Source organism: Cajanus cajan, chromosome 6 (genome assembly GCF_000230855.2).
Source record: "Cajanus cajan strain Asha chromosome 6, NIPB_CcT2T_4, whole genome shotgun sequence".
Classification (NCBI taxonomy): Eukaryota; Viridiplantae; Streptophyta; class Magnoliopsida; order Fabales; family Fabaceae; genus Cajanus; species Cajanus cajan.
This window is the reverse complement of record NC_138522.1, coordinates 41,497,346-41,515,652: the sequence shown is the minus strand read 5'-3', so window position 1 is coordinate 41,515,652 and position 18,307 is coordinate 41,497,346. Positions and strand designations below refer to the sequence as shown.

General features: G+C 32.3%; 2 protein-coding genes across 11 annotated transcripts; one reads left to right on the top strand and one right to left on the bottom strand.

The window, feature by feature from the left end:
- The first annotated feature begins 1,594 nt into the window (after positions 1-1,594).
- Positions 1,595-4,288, top strand: LOC109810782 (uncharacterized). The gene is made up of 5 exons (XM_020374337.3): positions 1,595-1,774; positions 1,849-2,032; positions 3,152-3,358; positions 3,529-3,720; positions 3,794-4,288. The coding sequence occupies exons 1-5, from the start codon at positions 1,692-1,694 to the stop codon at positions 3,968-3,970; spliced, it is 843 nt and encodes a 280-aa protein (XP_020229926.1). The 5' UTR covers positions 1,595-1,691; the 3' UTR covers positions 3,971-4,288.
- Positions 4,289-7,588: 3,300 nt separating this feature from the next.
- Positions 7,589-12,654, bottom strand: LOC109810758 (Transducin/WD40 repeat-like superfamily protein). Of its 10 annotated transcripts, none has more exons than XM_020374303.3 (9): positions 12,352-12,654; positions 12,096-12,263; positions 11,924-12,010; positions 9,109-9,243; positions 8,916-9,023; positions 8,740-8,831; positions 8,557-8,662; positions 8,377-8,463; positions 7,589-8,258 (listed from the first exon to the last, which is right to left on the bottom strand). In XM_020374303.3, the coding sequence occupies exons 1-9, from the start codon at positions 12,490-12,492 to the stop codon at positions 7,845-7,847; spliced, it is 1,338 nt and encodes a 445-aa protein (XP_020229892.1). In that variant the 5' UTR covers positions 12,493-12,654; the 3' UTR covers positions 7,589-7,844. The 10 variants fall into 10 exon arrangements, with proteins under 10 accessions (XP_020229892.1, XP_020229891.1, XP_020229894.1 ...); XM_020374302.3 differs by having other exon boundaries at positions 8,916-9,026; positions 12,352-12,641; XM_020374305.3 differs by having other exon boundaries at positions 8,916-9,026; positions 10,316-12,010; positions 12,352-12,638.
- Between the last annotated feature and the right edge of the window lie 5,653 nt (positions 12,655-18,307).

Below are 18,307 nucleotides of genomic sequence, written 5' to 3'. Positions count from 1 at the left end.
ATGAACTTATCGTGTGGTTAAGAATTAACCTATTTGTGATTTAGACTAAGGTTGTAACCTTAGTTTATGCATTATATCCAACGATGAATGTGTTATTATACTGACCTCATTGGTATCTTATTATGTTCTTATTATTATGCCTATATTATTTTCTACACAAATAAGAATTAAGTGTTCAAGATCCATTATATATATATCATCATATTATTAGTGAGTTTAATTATTATCAAATAAATCATAATAATAGTTATTTTTGACAAAAACAAAATTCATAATCGATTATAATTCTAAAATTTATAAAAAATTCTAACATGTAAAAAAATATATGAATAAGAAAAACCCACCATATAACTCTTATATAAAGAAATCTCTTTCAAAAATTATTTGTCTCACTTAATCTTTAGTGGGCTTTTCCTACCCTATTGCCATTTGATTAACTTTTTCTTGCTCAATTCCGAATACGGTGGCTAATAATAGGACTTGCCGAAACTTCATGCAGGAGTAGGAGTGAAGAGCTGTCCTAATTATAGCTGTATTAAATTCAACATGCCCATCTCAGCCACTAAATTAAAACAACGAATTATGAACTTTACACTGGATAACGTAAACATGTATGTACATCTACATCCACCATCCATTCAATATTTCCAAATTAAGAAAATCTTACAATGCAGGTTTTATGCCTTTTAATTCGCTTCATTGCTATCAAGTGCCTCCCTTGCCGACAAAAAAAGGGTACTATCATCTGAACTCAAGTTCTCAAACAACGTAACAAAGCAAATTAAGTACTTGGGTTTTGGAGATAGCCAAAAAATTAAGAACACAATTTTAGTCACTTTAATAGTAAAAATACTTTACGTTTTTTTTATTATATCACTAATTATATTAAATTGTTAATTACTTATTTCTTTACTCTTTCTATTTCAGTTACTTTTTTTTATTTATTGGAATCGAATTTGATAACCAGAGAATTTCCAACAATTCATCTAACTTATTCAACTAAATGAGATAGATGCCTTGATTTCCTATTTCATTGTCTACTCTCAAGGAGTGTCCACCAATATTTAATACAAGTTTGATTCGGATGAATGCTAGCAACTAATTAACATGCTAGCTTGCATAGTAGCATGTACAGTTACGCTGTCATCTTTTATGCTTCAACTTTAGAGAGCGATTTACGGAAACGACTCATTCACGAGATAAGGTTGGTAAAACTTGAAAGTTGTCGAGAATAGATTTTGAATGATTTTTTTAATTATTTTGTGCGCACTTAATAATCTCCTTTGAGCCCCCACATTTTGTTTTGAATCTATAACTTCCTAACTTATAGAGTTCACAGTTGGGAGAAAGGACATAAAGCAGCTAGCAATTAAAGACTCCACGATTCAATTAAGGAATTTTAAGATGTGTGACCAAACTAATCGGTTGCTTGCGAAGATAATTCTTTGTTATGCCTCCACCTCAATCATAAATGCTATAACGTTAGTTGTGTAACGGCGCTGCATTAAAATTAGCTTCATGCTTTAATTAAAGAAATGAATAGATGAAAAATGCCAACTTACCATTGGTAGCCTATAAAGCCATTCCATCACTTACAAAACTAACAATATATGTATGAAAGTTTCGTTGTTGCTTTATCGGTGGAAGCTTTGAGGGTAAAATACATTGTTCAATCCCACCCTTTGTGAACAATGTGTATAGCTTTGTTTCTTTGGCAATGCCACCCAATGTACCCTTTTCTCCTTTTGAACAACAGAGATGAATATCACAATAGGCAAGCTTTCTTCTTCTTGTGTTTTATTTTTTTGACAATGTGTATAGCTTACATGATGATTATTTTGGATGAAGGCCTACGAAGCCAGTGTCATGGTGGGAAGATTGTGATATTTTGGGAGGAAGAGACGAAATAGCAATGGGAACATGGTTGGCTTGTTCTACACAAGGAAGGGTGGCTTTTCTTACCAATGTTTTGGAGCTTCACACCCTCCCTGAGGCCAAAAGTCGCGGAGACCTACCTGTTCTATTTCTCAAGGTATATCTAGATTTCACATTGGTTAATAAGATAATTATATTAATAATATGAGTTTATTTTAATAACTATTGATTATTATTGAAGTTATTATGTTTCCCACTTTCAAACATAAGTGGGGAGTAATCAATTTCTTATTTTCTTTCTTAAAATAATATTAAAATTTATCGTAAATTTATCTAAACAATTATTGATCGTTGTTGTCCTTGTCAAATAATACTACAACCCTATAACTACAAACTGCCTCTCTAATTTCGAACAGTAGAGCAGAAAAAGACATGATATAAGCATGTTTAATAGAAGTGAAAGAGACTGTTTAACTTGCGTCTAACTCTCACACATGACACGTTTGGTACGTGAAAGCATCACTGTCATAATTCCAACTATTATGATTTTGTGCAAACCAAATTTGTACTACTAACTTTAAGCCAATCAACATTAATGTTATAATTTCTCCTGTCGCATAATATTGTTTTATATTTAAAGTGATGATGTGTGTTACTAGTTATTGTCTACCGAGTCAGTGCAAATTACACCAAGACCTTCGTAAGTTTTATAAGATTGCATATAATTTTCCTTCTTTTTACTTCTATACCAATACCCTTTAATTGTTTGAAAAACATAACATTACATTATCTGGACATTTATTAACTCCATTCGTGAATAAAAAAGAAAAAACTACTCCTTTTTTCTCTTTCCCTTTATCAAACTAAATTTTTAGCTCTCCCTCTCTCTTTCCTTTTCCTTTCCTCCCCTGAACCAAACCTTTAACAATATTGCGTGCTTCTATAAATAACATTATTGTAAATACATTAAAAATCAAGAGGTTACATGCAGCCAACCTTAGGAACACATGTATAATTTCCTCATTTGTTTATGCAAAAGAACTATGTCATCGATTTTTCCCTTTACAGCACAAATAAAAGAGAACAATTATTATTACTGGGGATCTTTTTGTTTTTCAAAGAGATTCAGCCAAGAATACCATTCTTTGGTTTGGTTTACATCTCAAGACACCCGAACTCTTTTCCAATCTCCACATTATGCATGAGTATAAATTGCTCAAAACTGATTGTTTATATTTCCTCACTGTATTCGTTTTTGTTTGATGAATAATGGCAGAGCAACAAGCAACCCAAAGAATTTGCGGAAAGTCTAAAATCAGAGGCTCATTATTACAACGGCTTCAACTTAATCGTGGTCGATGTTGTGTCCAAATCAATGGTGTACATCTCCAACAGGCCCAAGGGACAACCTATTACCATTCAAGAAGTTCCACCAGGGCTTCATGTACTTACAAATGATAAGTTAGATTCGCCATGGCATAAGGTTAATTAATACTAGTACATGTCTTCATCACGTCACGTCTGTTTATATTAACAGTGCAACATATGAATGCTATTATATCAGCTCTCTACATTCTGCGAATGCTACTATAAATATGTGTTCTGAAATTTGGTCTATCAAAATAATCCTAGTTTGAGTTACCTTTAACGCAGGCTCTGCGCCTTGAATTCAGTTTCAAAAAACATATTGCAAAATATGGTGAAGGTGAGATACCTGTGAAGGAGGTAATTCAAATGCTAATGAAGGACAAAGTTAAAGCTGACAAAAGCCTACTTCCTCGTATATGCTCACCTGATTGGGAATTCAATCTGAGCTCCATTTTTGTTGAAGTAGAAACACCACTGGTAAGTTAAGAATGATATGGAATTATGAAACTTTTTATGTACTAAGCTAATGAACATATCCATGTATATACAGGGTTTATATGGCACGAGAAGTAGTGCTGCATTAACCGTAAGATCAAGTGGGGAAGCAAGCTTTTATGAGATTTATCTGGATGACACCAAGTGGAAGGAACATGTTATCAATTTCCATATTGGAAAGTTGGAGTACGCAGAAGAACTATATAAAGCAGTGATGGATGAAGTAGCTTAGGCAAAACTAGAATTATGTAAAAGTAAAACACATTGCTAGCTTCCTTAGTGTGCTTAAGTATCATTCATAAACGAGGAAGGATCAAGATAAATTGATCCTCTCTCTTCATATTTTTATATGATTGGTAAGATATGGCATCAATAAGCACGGCTAGTAGAGTGCGTGTGTGAAGATTAGAATCACATACAAAATTGTAACACCCGAATTGAATTATCACTGTTGGATATCTCTGACTAAAGTTCCTTTTCTTAGTGTTCTTCTAACGAGAGTACTTGGTTAATGACTTAATGCATGGGGTTACAAGCTTTTCTTTCCTCATTCCTATAATATCATTTCTTTTCTACTCATCTAAATAGGTGAGAAATTTTCCTATTTCATTTTTTTTTTTCTTATTTCTCCATTTCTATTATTCTAATTTTTCTATTTATTTCTTAATTCTCTATTTCAAATGGGTGGAACTATGAATTGGGATGTAAGGAGATGGAGAACCCAATATCATTTCCTCTAACTACTCATAGCATAGGTAGCTCGCTATACGATAACGGGCCAATATTGACATAATGTTTAGCTACATAATGGCGCCTTTAGCCTATCGTGGGCCGCTGTTAGATTTAGATCTTGTACTTTTCATCCAAAAAACAAAAAATCTCCATAATGGCGAAATATCAATTAATGTTTAACCTACAAATATGAACTATGAAACCCCAAAACAAGAAGAGTGCGTCGAGCAAAAAAAAAAAAAAAAACATAAAGTAGAAGACTAGTATTTTTCTAAAAGAAAATGATATTCGTTCCAAAAATTTAAATAATAATTTTTACATAATATTTTGTATCCATCTCCCTTCATTGTCATATTTAATATGCTATCTCTCTTTTGCTGCTTGTGACTAGTTTGTTGATCAAAATAATGCTTGGTTTTAACACTTTACTTATGTATTGCTTCCCATGTTTTGAATATCACGGTGTGGCTAGTAAATTGTTTTGTCAATTTTTTATTATCATAAACTGTTAAATTATTTTTTTACCCAATTTATTTTTGTAAAATAATTTTGTTAAATAATATTAAATCTTCTTTATTAAAAACATACCAAATAATTAAAACACAAATTTTGTTTAAAATAGAAAAATGACTCTTTGCGAACCTTCATTTCACATCATATAAACATTTTTTTTTTAACTTTTTACTAAATCTTTTTCTTCTACATTTTTAAAATCATTTTAGATCCTAAATACATCGTAATTCTTTCAAATATTTGGATAAAGATGAGAATTTAAAGTTTTTTAACTAGAAAAAAATGATAAAAATATCAAATTTGTCTAATTTTAAAATCAGAGAATACGTGTAAACTAACGACTACCGTAGTTCCATTTGTTGTCATTTGGAGCTTCCGAATGACAGGGAAGGATGAGACTTTAATGATCCTGTAATGGAACTCGTTATGTTTCCAAAAACTAGAAGTTTGCAAATTCGGAAGATAGTTCTAGCGTTGAAGATTTTGCCACCTTCTCACGGTTGAAAATGACCACCTGTTCTTAAGTCGGTTTCAGAAATGACTCAACTGAACAACTTGTCATTTAATTTATATAACTTGTTATCTGCTAACTTATCATAACTTGGACTCTCAAGCAGATTCAAATCTTTAATTAACAATCACACCCAACTTGACGCAGATGATCAAATTCTAACACATGATCCCGAAAGAAAAATAAGCAGCTTGTATTTAATAATGATGATGTAAACGTTGGTGCTAAAAGTTAAATAAAAAATTGACTGGTAGCCAGCGTATAAAATTGGGCTCTTATTACGCAAACGCAGGGAAAGCTTTTGTGGGGCACTTGCATGATATACGCGTATGCGGTATCCAGATTGCAGCAAAACCAAAAATTTTCTTATTTCATTGCATGTTCCTCTCTTTCTGCGTACATGATCACAATTCACAATATTCTCCCTTTGGTTGATTTAATATTATACACAATTTGCGGTCAAAAGTAAAAGCGAACAAGTCCAGGGTCGTCACGCCATTCACAGCAGGGATTTCTTGCATAACTTTATTTTCTTGTGTGCAGATGGGACCTCTATTAGCGAGTGATTTTACATTTTAGCTTTCATGACGGGGCCCTCGACGTGATCGATTGAACCCCAATTCTTGATTTGTCTTGGTCGGTAGTAAAATAATCATATTTTATTTGGACACCAAACTCGAATTTATCAGCTTTAGAATAGTCGAGAGCCAATTCAACCGAATATGTGTAGCATAAATATTTGAAATGAGCATAAGGTATACCATGTTGCATGTTGGTCGTGTCGACGGCACTGTGTACATTTGTTTCCTTCTCCATCTACTGTCTGCCCCAACCCGCCAAAGAAAGTTACATGCCTTGTATTACACTCTCACTATGTATGATAAAGCGTTTAATTTTCTATGTTTTGGGTCAAATTAATCTTAATTTCTGATTACATGAATAAAATATACATCTACCACGGCCAGAAGAAATGTAGGTCACCACGTAGGGGAAATGGACGTGCACCGACACCAAATTAAAAACCATGCAAGTGTCAACTGTGCACCTGTCGAGAGGCAGGGCACATGACACATGCGGAACACGATCCTCTATAGTAACCCAACTTCACTTAGGATTATTAGAAATCCTGCTAATTATTATTATTATTATATATAAAATTAAAAATTAAGATGATGTTAAGCTAAACTTAACTCAAACTTTAATATATTTTGTTTCTTTATTTAAGCTCATTATTATATTAATTATTTTTATTTTTGTTGTTTTTGTAAGTTTCCAATATTAATCCATTTTACATATATACACACACTCGGGAACGCCCTTCTTTTGTCACGCCATGATACTAGAATTCGAAGTTTAATATTAAAAGTGACAATAAAAATCAATATGTAAATAAACCTTTAGAAGAAAATGAAAATAGTTAATAAATATTAATGCGTTCAATTACAATTATTTCATAAAAATAACGTAAATAATATTAGCCCAATAAATTATAATTACAAGTTAGCAATTAAAGAATGTGAATAAACAAATTAATAATAAATTCATTTATTAATACTAGGTAAAAGGAAAGTACATTGCCCCTCTATTTTTAAAATAAAAGAGGAAATTAGCGAGTAGAGGCTAAATAAAAGTACCTGGTAGTGAATATAACAAGGTAGTTATTTTTTGGGTTACAGTATAGTAATAAGTTAGTTCACAAAATTAGTTAAGAAACATAAAATTCTAAATAGATGAGAATATCAAGTTAGGATAGTCTTTATTTATAGTTATATAAATATTCAGTTAAAATTTAATAGAAGACTTTGGGCAGTTACGAATTTATAATTTTAATTTTTGTCATTAAGTTATTGATGTAAAATATCCCTTATTTTATCTATAATTTATTTCCTGTCAGAAAACAAACTTTACAAAATCAGTTTTTTCGTTCACAAATCATAATTATAAATTATTATAAAAGGCGAATAAGCAAGGTAAACAAATAAAAATGCCAATAGTCCATATCATTATTTTAATACACATGAAGCATTCAGCTGATAACACATTAAAACGCAAGAATTACTCGGAAAACAGGAAAAGACCATACAGGAGAACCAATTTAAACCAATACATAGCTTGATTTCATTGTTTTTAATATACAATAATACCAAGCAAGGAAATTCTTACAAAGGCAAAACTTATAACTTGCTTCGCCACTAAAATAACAGAAAAATAACCGGCGAAAAACATCTACTTTTTTCTGTAGCCGGAAAACATCTCGCCATGTTTATATTTTATAAAACCTATTTTAGAAATCCTCTGGTGGATATGCACATGGAGTATATAGCTATACATCTTAAGGCACTTCACTCCATTAAAACATGGAGTCAAGGTAATAATTGTGACGTTTTCTGATGAACTCTAACAAGCTACCATAGGTTCGGTCAGCAATACCCACAAATAGAGCCTCTGTGTCTGGGCTAAAGGATATACCAGCAATCTCGCCAAATAGATCTATCTCTTGACCTTGTACATAACCAGAATGCGAGTCAAAAATATGGACGAAATCTGCTGGCTCGGCCATGGCCAAAAACCGTCCATCAGATGTGAATCTCAAGGCTCTTATTGCACCCATTCTTCCCTTCAACACAGCCATAGATTGTGAAAGATTTCTTATGTCCCACAACCTGCATGTTGTGTCCTGATTCCCAGTGGCCAATATTCGTCCATCTGGGTGCCAAGCCGATGCAAAAGAGTAGTCCAAGTGCCCTTTTAGGCTCCCAGTAATCTGGACAATATCATAAAATGTATAAAATCAGAGCACCTCCATTAGCATACAAAACATTATTCAAATCAGAAATCAAATAAAGAAAATAAAACCTAAAACAGTTGCAAATTGAACATACCTTCCCGGTGTTAGCATCAGCTATCAAGCACTCGGTACTGTCCCCAAGAACAGCCAACAACTTTCCGTCCGGACTAACAGAAGTATTCTGCAAAGGCCATTATGAAAACATAACTTCTATTTCAATAAAATGTTTTAAGAGATGAAGATAGTCACAGGAATATCAGTTGATGACACTCACATTAACAGACCAATCATACTTGAAACAACCAAGAGAAGCAAAATTTTCTGCATCAAAAACCCGGACTTGGGAATCATTATTTGCTGTGATGACCCTCAACGACCCACTGCAAAGGGAAGTTTCAGTTACAAAACATACCATGACAAAAAACTCAAACATAAAGTTCTGTATTTGGCTGCTTACGCTGGATTGCGGAAAACATCCACAGCATTGGTTATGGCATTATCATCAGTACTTATTTTACCACAGAATAAAACTCCAGGATGTTTCAAATTCTGGTCCACAAATAACTCACGCATTAAATGGAGGGGCTTCAGATAGTTAATTATTAGATTTAACGAAGTAATGATCAACCCTACCTTGCAAATAAGTTCACCCTGGAAACCACCTGCCACCATCAAATTTTCCTTAACAGTCATGGTGCTTATTTGAACTCTGGAGACAGGCTGAGCTAAAAATCCAGGACGCTTCTACATAGGAACAGAAGAACACTCTTATCCAATGCATTGAATACAAAAGAAACACAATCTGATTAACTAAGTGGCTACGTACAAGGGTTGGAATAATTGGTTTGGCTACGTTGAGCACTTCTTTACCCCTTCGTAGTACTGAGGACCAATGCATCGCTGAGTAGTTTTGCATAAGGTATACATCATGCTTTGAAGTTGCCCACAGCAAATTCCTCAGCTGCATAGACAAGAAATATATTGATGACATCAATATCAACACCCGAAAAGGAAAAAGAAAGAGAAACATATGATACCATAAACAAGCCACATATATTACTGTAAGCACCACAGTCCAGAATTGAACATGACCCTTTAATTAGAAATTATCTATCAAATAACAATTAATCTGTTAAGAACTAAGAATAGTAGGGTATACCATGTCAGAGTATTGCCGCATTAAGTATTGTTTCGGAATAAAGTGATTGTTACTGACATGTATGTCTGTATTTATACTTGACCTAGATTAGTGTAAATAGTATAAGGTCAGTGTTCTGCACAACAAATTCTCTTTTCCCTTTTCCATAATAATCCCTAAAATTTCAGCACTCTATACTCCACATTGAGTTACACTATTACTGAATTATGCACTCAGAAATAACTGCAGACCTATTTTATTAACTGAGTTACAAGAATTGTATTTGTAGCATATGATATAGGACTTTCATAGATAGTAGAAAACGCCTCCTATTTTTGCAGTTTTCTTTCTTGGGATGTTAAAGACGATGGGCATCACCCATGCCAGTGGAAACAACAAAAGGATTGTTACATAATGAATCATGCAATGTCAAGGAAATCAACAATCACCAATGCAGCACAGTTCATAATTTATCTCCAAAAGGAAGGCCAGTAAGAATAAAAAACTTTTGAAGAAAACTTGACTATACAAGTTCTTAACAAATAAAACTAACCGCTTTATGATGATGATGATGTGGAATTGCAATTTTTCTAAACTACAAGAGAATCTATCAAACAGGCACAGTTTCATGCAGTACGAGTTAAGTTCAAATAAATGCTAAATGTAACATCTAAATCAGCAGTCAGGTAATAGATTATCAAATTACAAAAAAGGACTTAAAGTAAACAATAATTAAATGATAACTATTCTATAGACAAGAAGATCCTAGAAATATACAGCTAAGCGTGAAGCATGTAGAGGCAAGGCTTCTCTTGACAAGGACAACATCAACACTAACTAGTAACAGATATTGTTAGAGCCCTCTCAGATGTGGTCAGATATTTTCCTATCATACCATAATATAATGTCCTGCCAAGCTGCTCACTTTCCACCTGCTTTAAAAGCTGACATAAAGAGAGAAATAGAAGGCCTAAATGCATAAACAGGTTAAGAATTAAATTAAATTACAGATAAATATCAATTACAAAAGGCGAATGCAAGCTAGTATAAGGGATTGATCATACATAAAAATAATAAAAAAATAAATAAAAAGTAAACATAATAATGTGAAACGGTACAGATTATTGACACTATAGCTCAAGAATTATTAAACATTTGTAGTTGCACCGTTGCAGTCATTATTGATATCCTGCAACTGTATAAGTGCAGAACTTACCAATATTATAGTCCTTGTGACACTAGTAGTGAATAAGACAGATAATATATTGCCAAAAGTTTTATCCCAGGTAAACTAAGCCTTCGACTTAAAAGAGAGAATTCAAGATGTAAGCTTTCCACCGGGAAGTCAATAAGATAGCACTTTAACCCAGGACTAAAATATTTGGCTTCCGAAGCCAAAACAGATTGCTGATTTAATGAAAACAAAGGTAACCAACTTTTATAGTGTCAGACTCTGCTAGTTCCACTTAGACACAGTATTCGTATAATACAATTATTGTGCACGAAATCATTATTTTAGTTGTGGGAGAAGATGGTGCAAAGTTGATATTGCTCTGGCAGTCTAATTCAAAGTGTTGCATGTGGATGCAGATAGGAAACTGTGTGTGCACCACCGTTATGATGCAAGTAAGCACATAATACAGATGAAACAAAATCCTTTCACAGGAAATTACCAAACTGATAAGCATGCCATGTCATACCATAGCCTTGATGCATCCATATCCTTAAATTGGCATGAAACCGTCTTGTCTGTGGAAAAGAATAACTGGCGTCTATTATTGGACACAATTCTTTTGAAAATTTGATTCCCTTTGTTTTTTAAAGAAAAGAAGTTGAACAACAACTACCGTGAATAAGGCAAGAAAAAAGAATCTTTAGAAACATTTGCCGAAAAATATGACAATTTGGTGAACAAAATTCTGGCTAAATTATAAGGAAACTGCTGAAACATTTTTAACAAAATAAAATTCATCAAGAAGATTCATTTCTTTTTCAAAGAAAAAGAAGGACATAACAAAAACTTAACCCGGACAGAGCTTTTTAAAAGGTTTTCGACATAATATATTAAGTTCCAGAGGAAGAAAAACGTTTTCACATATTAACCTTGGAACTTCAACTTGGTTGAGAATTTATACATGCAAAATACCAGAGATCTCATTTAAATCCTTATATATACGAGGTCGCCTTTAATTCCATCCGTGTGTAAAAGAACAATACAAAATACATAGCCCTGCAAAACTAGAATAGCAAAACTTTTCACGGTCAGGTAAGGCTGGCAACAACCGTGAGAACTCCCAGCACGCATCAAAGCAAGTAATCCATTTCTCAGATGAAAATAGTGATCATATGACAAAAGTAAAATAGAGACGATAACATGTCAGACCAATGAAGTTATTTAATGACGATGTTATAATAATATATGTTTTAATCGAGCACGATCTCAAATGAATGAGCCTAGATGTGGGGAATCTACATAATAAGCGGCGATGAACGAAGTGTCTACCTGAAAATGCACGATTGTGGATTTGACAAGCCTGGTGTTGAAGTGGAAGTCGTAGAAGGTCTTCCCGTTGTGCACTTCCAAGCACTCCTGCGAACCAAAAAAGGAAAGGTTAAGAAAACACGGTATGAAGTAGTATTCGTATCAGCAACCAAGAGAATCGGCATTCGGTAACCTTGTGGAGGTCGGAACGCGAGCGCGAGAGGCTTTGGTAGTTTTTGTACTGCTTCAATCGAGTTTCACGGTATTTGTCTCTGGTGTAATTGAGCCTCTCCCATGGGATTCCCTGGATGTCTTTCCCGTTTCTGGCTTCCGAAGCAGTGGTATCAGTCTTGGCATTACTCTGTCGCAAAATAGAAACTGATGAATGGAATGATGGAGAGAAGAGAAGGAAGATTGATTGTTGATAGTTGATAGTTGATAGTTGATACCGTTGGGAAGTGGTCTTCGAAATCGGAGGGTGGATGAGGAGCAATGTGGGAGGTGTCGTGGTGGTGGTCGAAGTCGAATTCGAAGTAGTAGTCGTCGTCTACGTACTCGAGATCGTCGTTGTTGAAGTGCGCCATGGACATGGAAATAGGGGAATGAGGGAAGGGTTAGCGAAAGGAGCGGGGAGAGAAGAAGCGCGGTGTTGTTGTACTTATAGAGGAAGGAAGGAAGTAAGAAGAAGGAGGGAGTGGGGCCCAACCCTTGGGCTTGGGTATGGTATGGGTATTGACAATTGAGAGGAAGAGGAATCCGTGGGCTCCATCATTTAACCGCTCGTTACTTTCTTCTCTCCGCCGTTTACTTCTAAACTCTCGCCAACCCAACCACTAGACGCAAAAACCTTACCTTGGGTAAGGCTTTCGCCCAGGTTTTTCAGCTGTCTGGATTATGTTGCAAATTTGTTGGCTAGTGAATAGTGATAAACGTATCTTTAGAGAAGGATTTTCTTTTTTCTTTTTTTTTTTTTTGCGCTCCCAACGTATTGTTTTAGTAATTTTACAGGTTACCCAAACATGCACTTCATTAGTGACTTTTTGGATTCATACACTTCACCGGTGCTTGATAATTCTAAAAAAGTAAAACTTAAATACACTACTAAGTAAGTATTTCTTTAATTAGAATTAAAATCTTATCTTGAGAATACATATAGATATTTAATAGAATATTGTACTACATATATTATTGAAAAACATTTAATTTTAACTAAAAAGCGACATAAATAACATATTTGATACTGAATGTCGATTTTATCTTTCCTTTAAAATGTCTCTCAAATCTCAATCACTTTTTTCTCTTATTTTGTTTGTTATCCACCGTCGATAGCAGTGACTAATCTCCTCGCTACGTTGGAGGCACCTCAAAGGATGGGATAGTTGGTCCCAAGATTTAACGCAGCTACATACACAAGGCAGGATTCGAACTCTTGACCTTGCTTAAGCGTGGATCAACCCCTACCATTGAATCACACGCTTGAGATTATTTTGTTATCTAATATCTATGTTTCGAAACTGTGATGTTTTTGTTTCGTTTCTTTTCTTAAGATTTCAAATTTATCGATATTTTTATAAATATCAAGTATTGTTAATTAATTCATATACATCCGCATATAAAATATGTAGATTTGATGTTTGTAAATAGTATTTATAACTTATCTAACAAATACTTTAATTAAAAATAAACTAAATTTATATCTTATATTAATTAAAGATATTCTAAATAAATGCATTAATATTTACTTGTATAACATTGTACATAAATGAGTGGGTGAACTGCGAGGATCTTTATTCAAAGGTCTAATTAATCCTGAGAGAAAAGATATATGAGGTTTCTTCTAAGAGTTGAACTTCTTAAACTCAATTTCTCAAAGATCTTAGAGAAAGAAGGTAGAGTGAGAAGTTATGGAGTTTCGATACTTCTTTTCTTCTTTCTAGATTTCCTAGAAGCATCAAAGGCTTTTGTTGATCCTCAGGGTGGTGATCCAAAGTTGTAGAAGCTAAGGATTGTTGGTGGTGTGGAGTTTTCTCGAAGCTTTTTTCTTCGTATTCCTCATCTCTTCTTTTTGGTGGCTAGGATTTGAGGTAAGGGAAGTTAGGTTTGATTCTTATTGAGTTGTTGGGTTGTATGTGTGTGAGATTGTTTAAATCCTTGGCTGTTAGGCAAAATTTGAGGTGAGATTTTGATGCATGTTGAGTTCTTGGAATTTTGAGCTCATAGGGGTGATTTTGGTGAATGATGCAAATTGATTTGTATGTGTTGTTTCTTGATGATTTCAAGTTGTATATGGTTAGTATGTGGATTTGGATGCATTGCATGTTTGGTTGGGTTTTTTTTCAAGTGGATTTGGCAATTTTTGAAATCTGTAATAACAAATTTCTGATATTATGTCAAATGTGCCTTCATAGCGTCGGGCGCAATTCCAACTAGAGGTCACTATCTCATTTATGTTGAACATAGGATTGATGGCATCAAATGTAAGGAGAAAGACTCGTCTCAGATTGGTATGATGTAGGGCGTGAGAGAGTCGGAAGGTCCTTGACTTAGTGACGTCGGGCCCTAGTTGGATGGTGTCAAGAGTGATCAAAACAGAGGCTCCCTATTTAGAAGACGTTAGGTGCCACTGAGGTGGCATCGGGTGAGATCCTGAGGTTGGGTGTCGATTTGGCCACACCAGGTGTGAGGTCCAAAGGGATCTCCACCTCAACCAAGTTGGGCGTAGTTTGGATGGCGTTAGATGTGAGTGACGTAGAAAGTTTCTTGTCTCGATAGTGTTGGACGTGAGGTATGTTGCGTTGAGCGTAGGATGCCTGAATGATGGTTGTGTTTTGAAAGGTTGTACAGTGAACATGAATAGATGTATGAGTTGTATTCCATGTTGCATGAATTATGAAAGTTGTAGTTCTATGTATCTTGATTGGATATGACATATATAGATGATTGTATGGTGTTGGATGATAATGAGCACATCTATGTTGTATATTTGTATGGTATTGTTGATCTCTATATGCATTTATTTGATGTTGTGTATGTAAATGATGTATACATGAGGTGTGGATGCTAAAAATGTGGTATGACATTAAGGCATGTTGGCTAAATTAGGACTTGAGGAGAGAAAAATGTTTTGAAAACTAAAGATCCCACATAGGGAACCTTGGCGTGGTGCTCGGGTAAGTCATTGTTGAAAAACCCTTTTTAAGTAGATATGTCTTTTAGAGTGGGTATTGAAGTGTATTGAGTCTTTTCTAGATCCTTAGTTAGTGGTTGAGTAAGGTAGGAAATTGAGGGCTATAACCTTAACCAAGTACATGAAAAGATTGTGTGGTTCCTTGAGGATAATCAATGAATGAACTCAATATGTGACTTGGTAATGCATATCAAGGTCATGGTAAGCATATATTCATATGCATTATTTTTAATTGTGAAATTGGACTTTCTTAGTGTAAGTGACAATACCTAAGAAACCTAAGGAGGGATTGATATCTCATTTTGTTGTGATCGAGCTAGTGTTTTAGGTGCGAAAATGATTGGGTTGATTCTGTAAGGTAAAGTTTAGACTATTCATATTATTAGGAGTCTCCATATATGAATACATGACAATGCATGAATTGAGGTGATACATGTTTGCCTTGAAGTGTTTGGCTTTTGTGTATGTTTTGCTATGATGTTGTATGATGTAAAATTATTTTCTATGCTTACATGTTTTCGAGTTCTAGCTTATCCTTCAATTTTTATGTGGTTTGGACTGTGATGACTATACGTTGTATGGGACCAAATCAATACTTCTAAAGGGGTGGATGTTTGCATATTGAGGGACTTTTGTTAATGTCAGTGTTACGTTATGTAACTTGTATATGTGTACTCGATTGACACTAGGTCATACAGTTTATGTAGGGATTATTGTACATACATGTATATGATTTTGTTACATACGATGATTACAATTTTATATTCTTATTATATGTATGTCCATATATCTAATAGTTAAACGTTTATAATTCTAGTAAATTAGTTTCAACTACTAGTAGTGATTTCATATAGTGTAGTAGTCATGATATATATATATACAATTTTTATTAAATAACTTTTAATTCTTGTACATTAAATTTAAATGTAAATTTAAATGTATTAGTTTAGAATAGAAACAATATTTAAATTTGGACTCCATATTAATTATTATTATTATTGATATTTTTGTTAAGATGAAAATTAGAAAAAGGTTTATTTCGATAATTTTTTCATAAGCATTATTATGAGTAAAATGGCTGACGAGAAGAAAAATGAAATATTTTTTTCATAAATTATAATTAACTTGTGTATAAATTATTTCATATCAATTATATATTTTTGAAAAATTATTTTAAATGTATGTATAAGTTATTTTTAGTTTATAATTTTTTAAATTTTTATAAATACTTATTAAAAAAATTATAAAAATAAAATTCTAAGACTCTAACCTTTACTTTATGCTTGCGACCTATTAACCTCACCTTGTGGAGGGGGGAATAATTGGTTTGTTGATTAGACCCGAATCAAATTAATATTATAGATAGATAGATAGATAGATAGATAGATAGATAGATAGATAGATAGATAGATAGATAGATAGATAGATAGATAGATAGATAGATAGATAGATAGATAGATAGATAGATAGATAGATAGATAGATAGATAGATAGATAGATAGATAGATAGATAGATAGATAGATAGATAGATAGATAGATAGATAGATAGATAGATAGATAGATAGATAGATAGATAGATAGATAGATAGATAGATAGATAGATAGATAGATAGATAGATAGATAGATAGATAGATAGATAGATAGATAGATAGATAGATAGATAGATAGATAGATAGATAGATAGATAGATAGATAGATAGATAGATAGATAGATAGATAGATAGATAGATAGATAGATAGATAGATAGATAGATAGATAGATAGATAGATAGATAGATAGATAGATAGATAGATAGATAGATAGATAGATAGATAGATAGATAGATAGATAGATAGATAGATAGATAGATAGATAGATAGATAGATAGATAGATAGATAGATAGATAGATAGATAGATAGATAGATAGATAGATAGATAGATAGATAGATAGATAGATAGATAGATAGATAGATAGATAGATAGATAGATAGATAGATAGATAGATAGATAGATAGATAGATAGATAGATAGATAGATAGATAGATAGATAGATAGATAGATAGATAGATAGATAGATAGATAGATAGATAGATAGATAGATAGATAGATAGATAGATAGATAGATAGATAGATAGATAGATAGATAGATAGATAGATAGATAGATAGATAGATAGATAGATAGATAGATAGATAGATAGATAGATAGATAGATAGATAGATAGATAGATAGATAGATAGATAGATAGATAGATAGATAGATAGATAGATAGATAGATAGATAGATAGATAGATAGATAGATAGATAGATAGATAGATAGATAGATAGATAGATAGATAGATAGATAGATAGATAGATAGATAGATAGATAGATAGATAGATAGATAGATAGATAGATAGATAGATAGATAGATAGATAGATAGATAGATAGATAGATAGATAGATAGATAGATAGATAGATAGATAGATAGATAGATAGATAGATAGATAGATAGATAGATAGATAGATAGATAGATAGATAGATAGATAGATAGATAGATAGATAGATAGATAGATAGATAGATAGATAGATAGATAGATAGATAGATAGATAGATAGATAGATAGATAGATAGATAGATAGATAGTAGTAGCCATACATTTTTCTAAAATACTTATTATTAATATAAAAAAAATTAAATTAAGAAAATAATTTATAAACAAGTAGTGAGATTTAAAAAAAATTATAATTTTTAATAAATTTTAATTAATAATATATATGTATATATATATATATATATATTAAAATATATATATCTAGTATTTCTATAAATAAAAAAAATAAACAATTAAATCGGGTCGAAGTTGACAAATTAATTTTACTTAGAAATGAACGAATGTCAAGTAATAGAGTTCAAAGCTATATTTGCGAATTTGAAATTCAACCATAATAAAATGTTGAAACATAGTCAATGGTTAACTATTTTTAATCTCCAACATTGTGCTTTTAATATGTAACTTATGAGATAATATGTTTATTTTCTTTCAATTATATGTTGGTTTTTTTAGTTTGTTTTCCTACTTTTGTATTTATATATATATATATATATATATATATATATATATATATATAAAATTTAAATTTATTTAAATTTACTCTGTTTAATAACATATATTTCACATTAAATTTTAATAATTTAATTGTTAAATTTAAATTTTTTAAAAATTTAAAATTATTTAATATTTTATTTCATTA

Bases quoted from the DNA above. Each gene is read 5' to 3' on its own strand.
- LOC109810758 (XM_020374302.3), bottom strand. From the start codon at position 12,492: ATGTCCATGGCGCACTTCAACAACGACGATCTCGAGTACGTAGACGAC. The intron at 8,832-8,915 runs GTAGGGTTGATC...TTTGTGGACCAG, and splicing joins AGGGTGAACTTATTTGCAAG to AATTTGAAACATCCTGGAGT. The intron at 8,464-8,556 runs GTGAGTGTCATC...TGGCCTTTGCAG, and splicing joins AGTATGATTGGTCTGTTAAT to AATACTTCTGTTAGTCCGGA.
- LOC109810782 (XM_020374337.3), top strand. From the start codon at position 1,692: ATGTGTATAGCTTTGTTTCTTTGGCAATGCCACCCAATGTACCCTTTT. The intron at 1,775-1,848 runs GCAAGCTTTCTT...TTTTGGATGAAG, and splicing joins AGAGATGAATATCACAATAG to GCCTACGAAGCCAGTGTCAT. The intron at 2,033-3,151 runs GTATATCTAGAT...GAATAATGGCAG, and splicing joins TACCTGTTCTATTTCTCAAG to AGCAACAAGCAACCCAAAGA.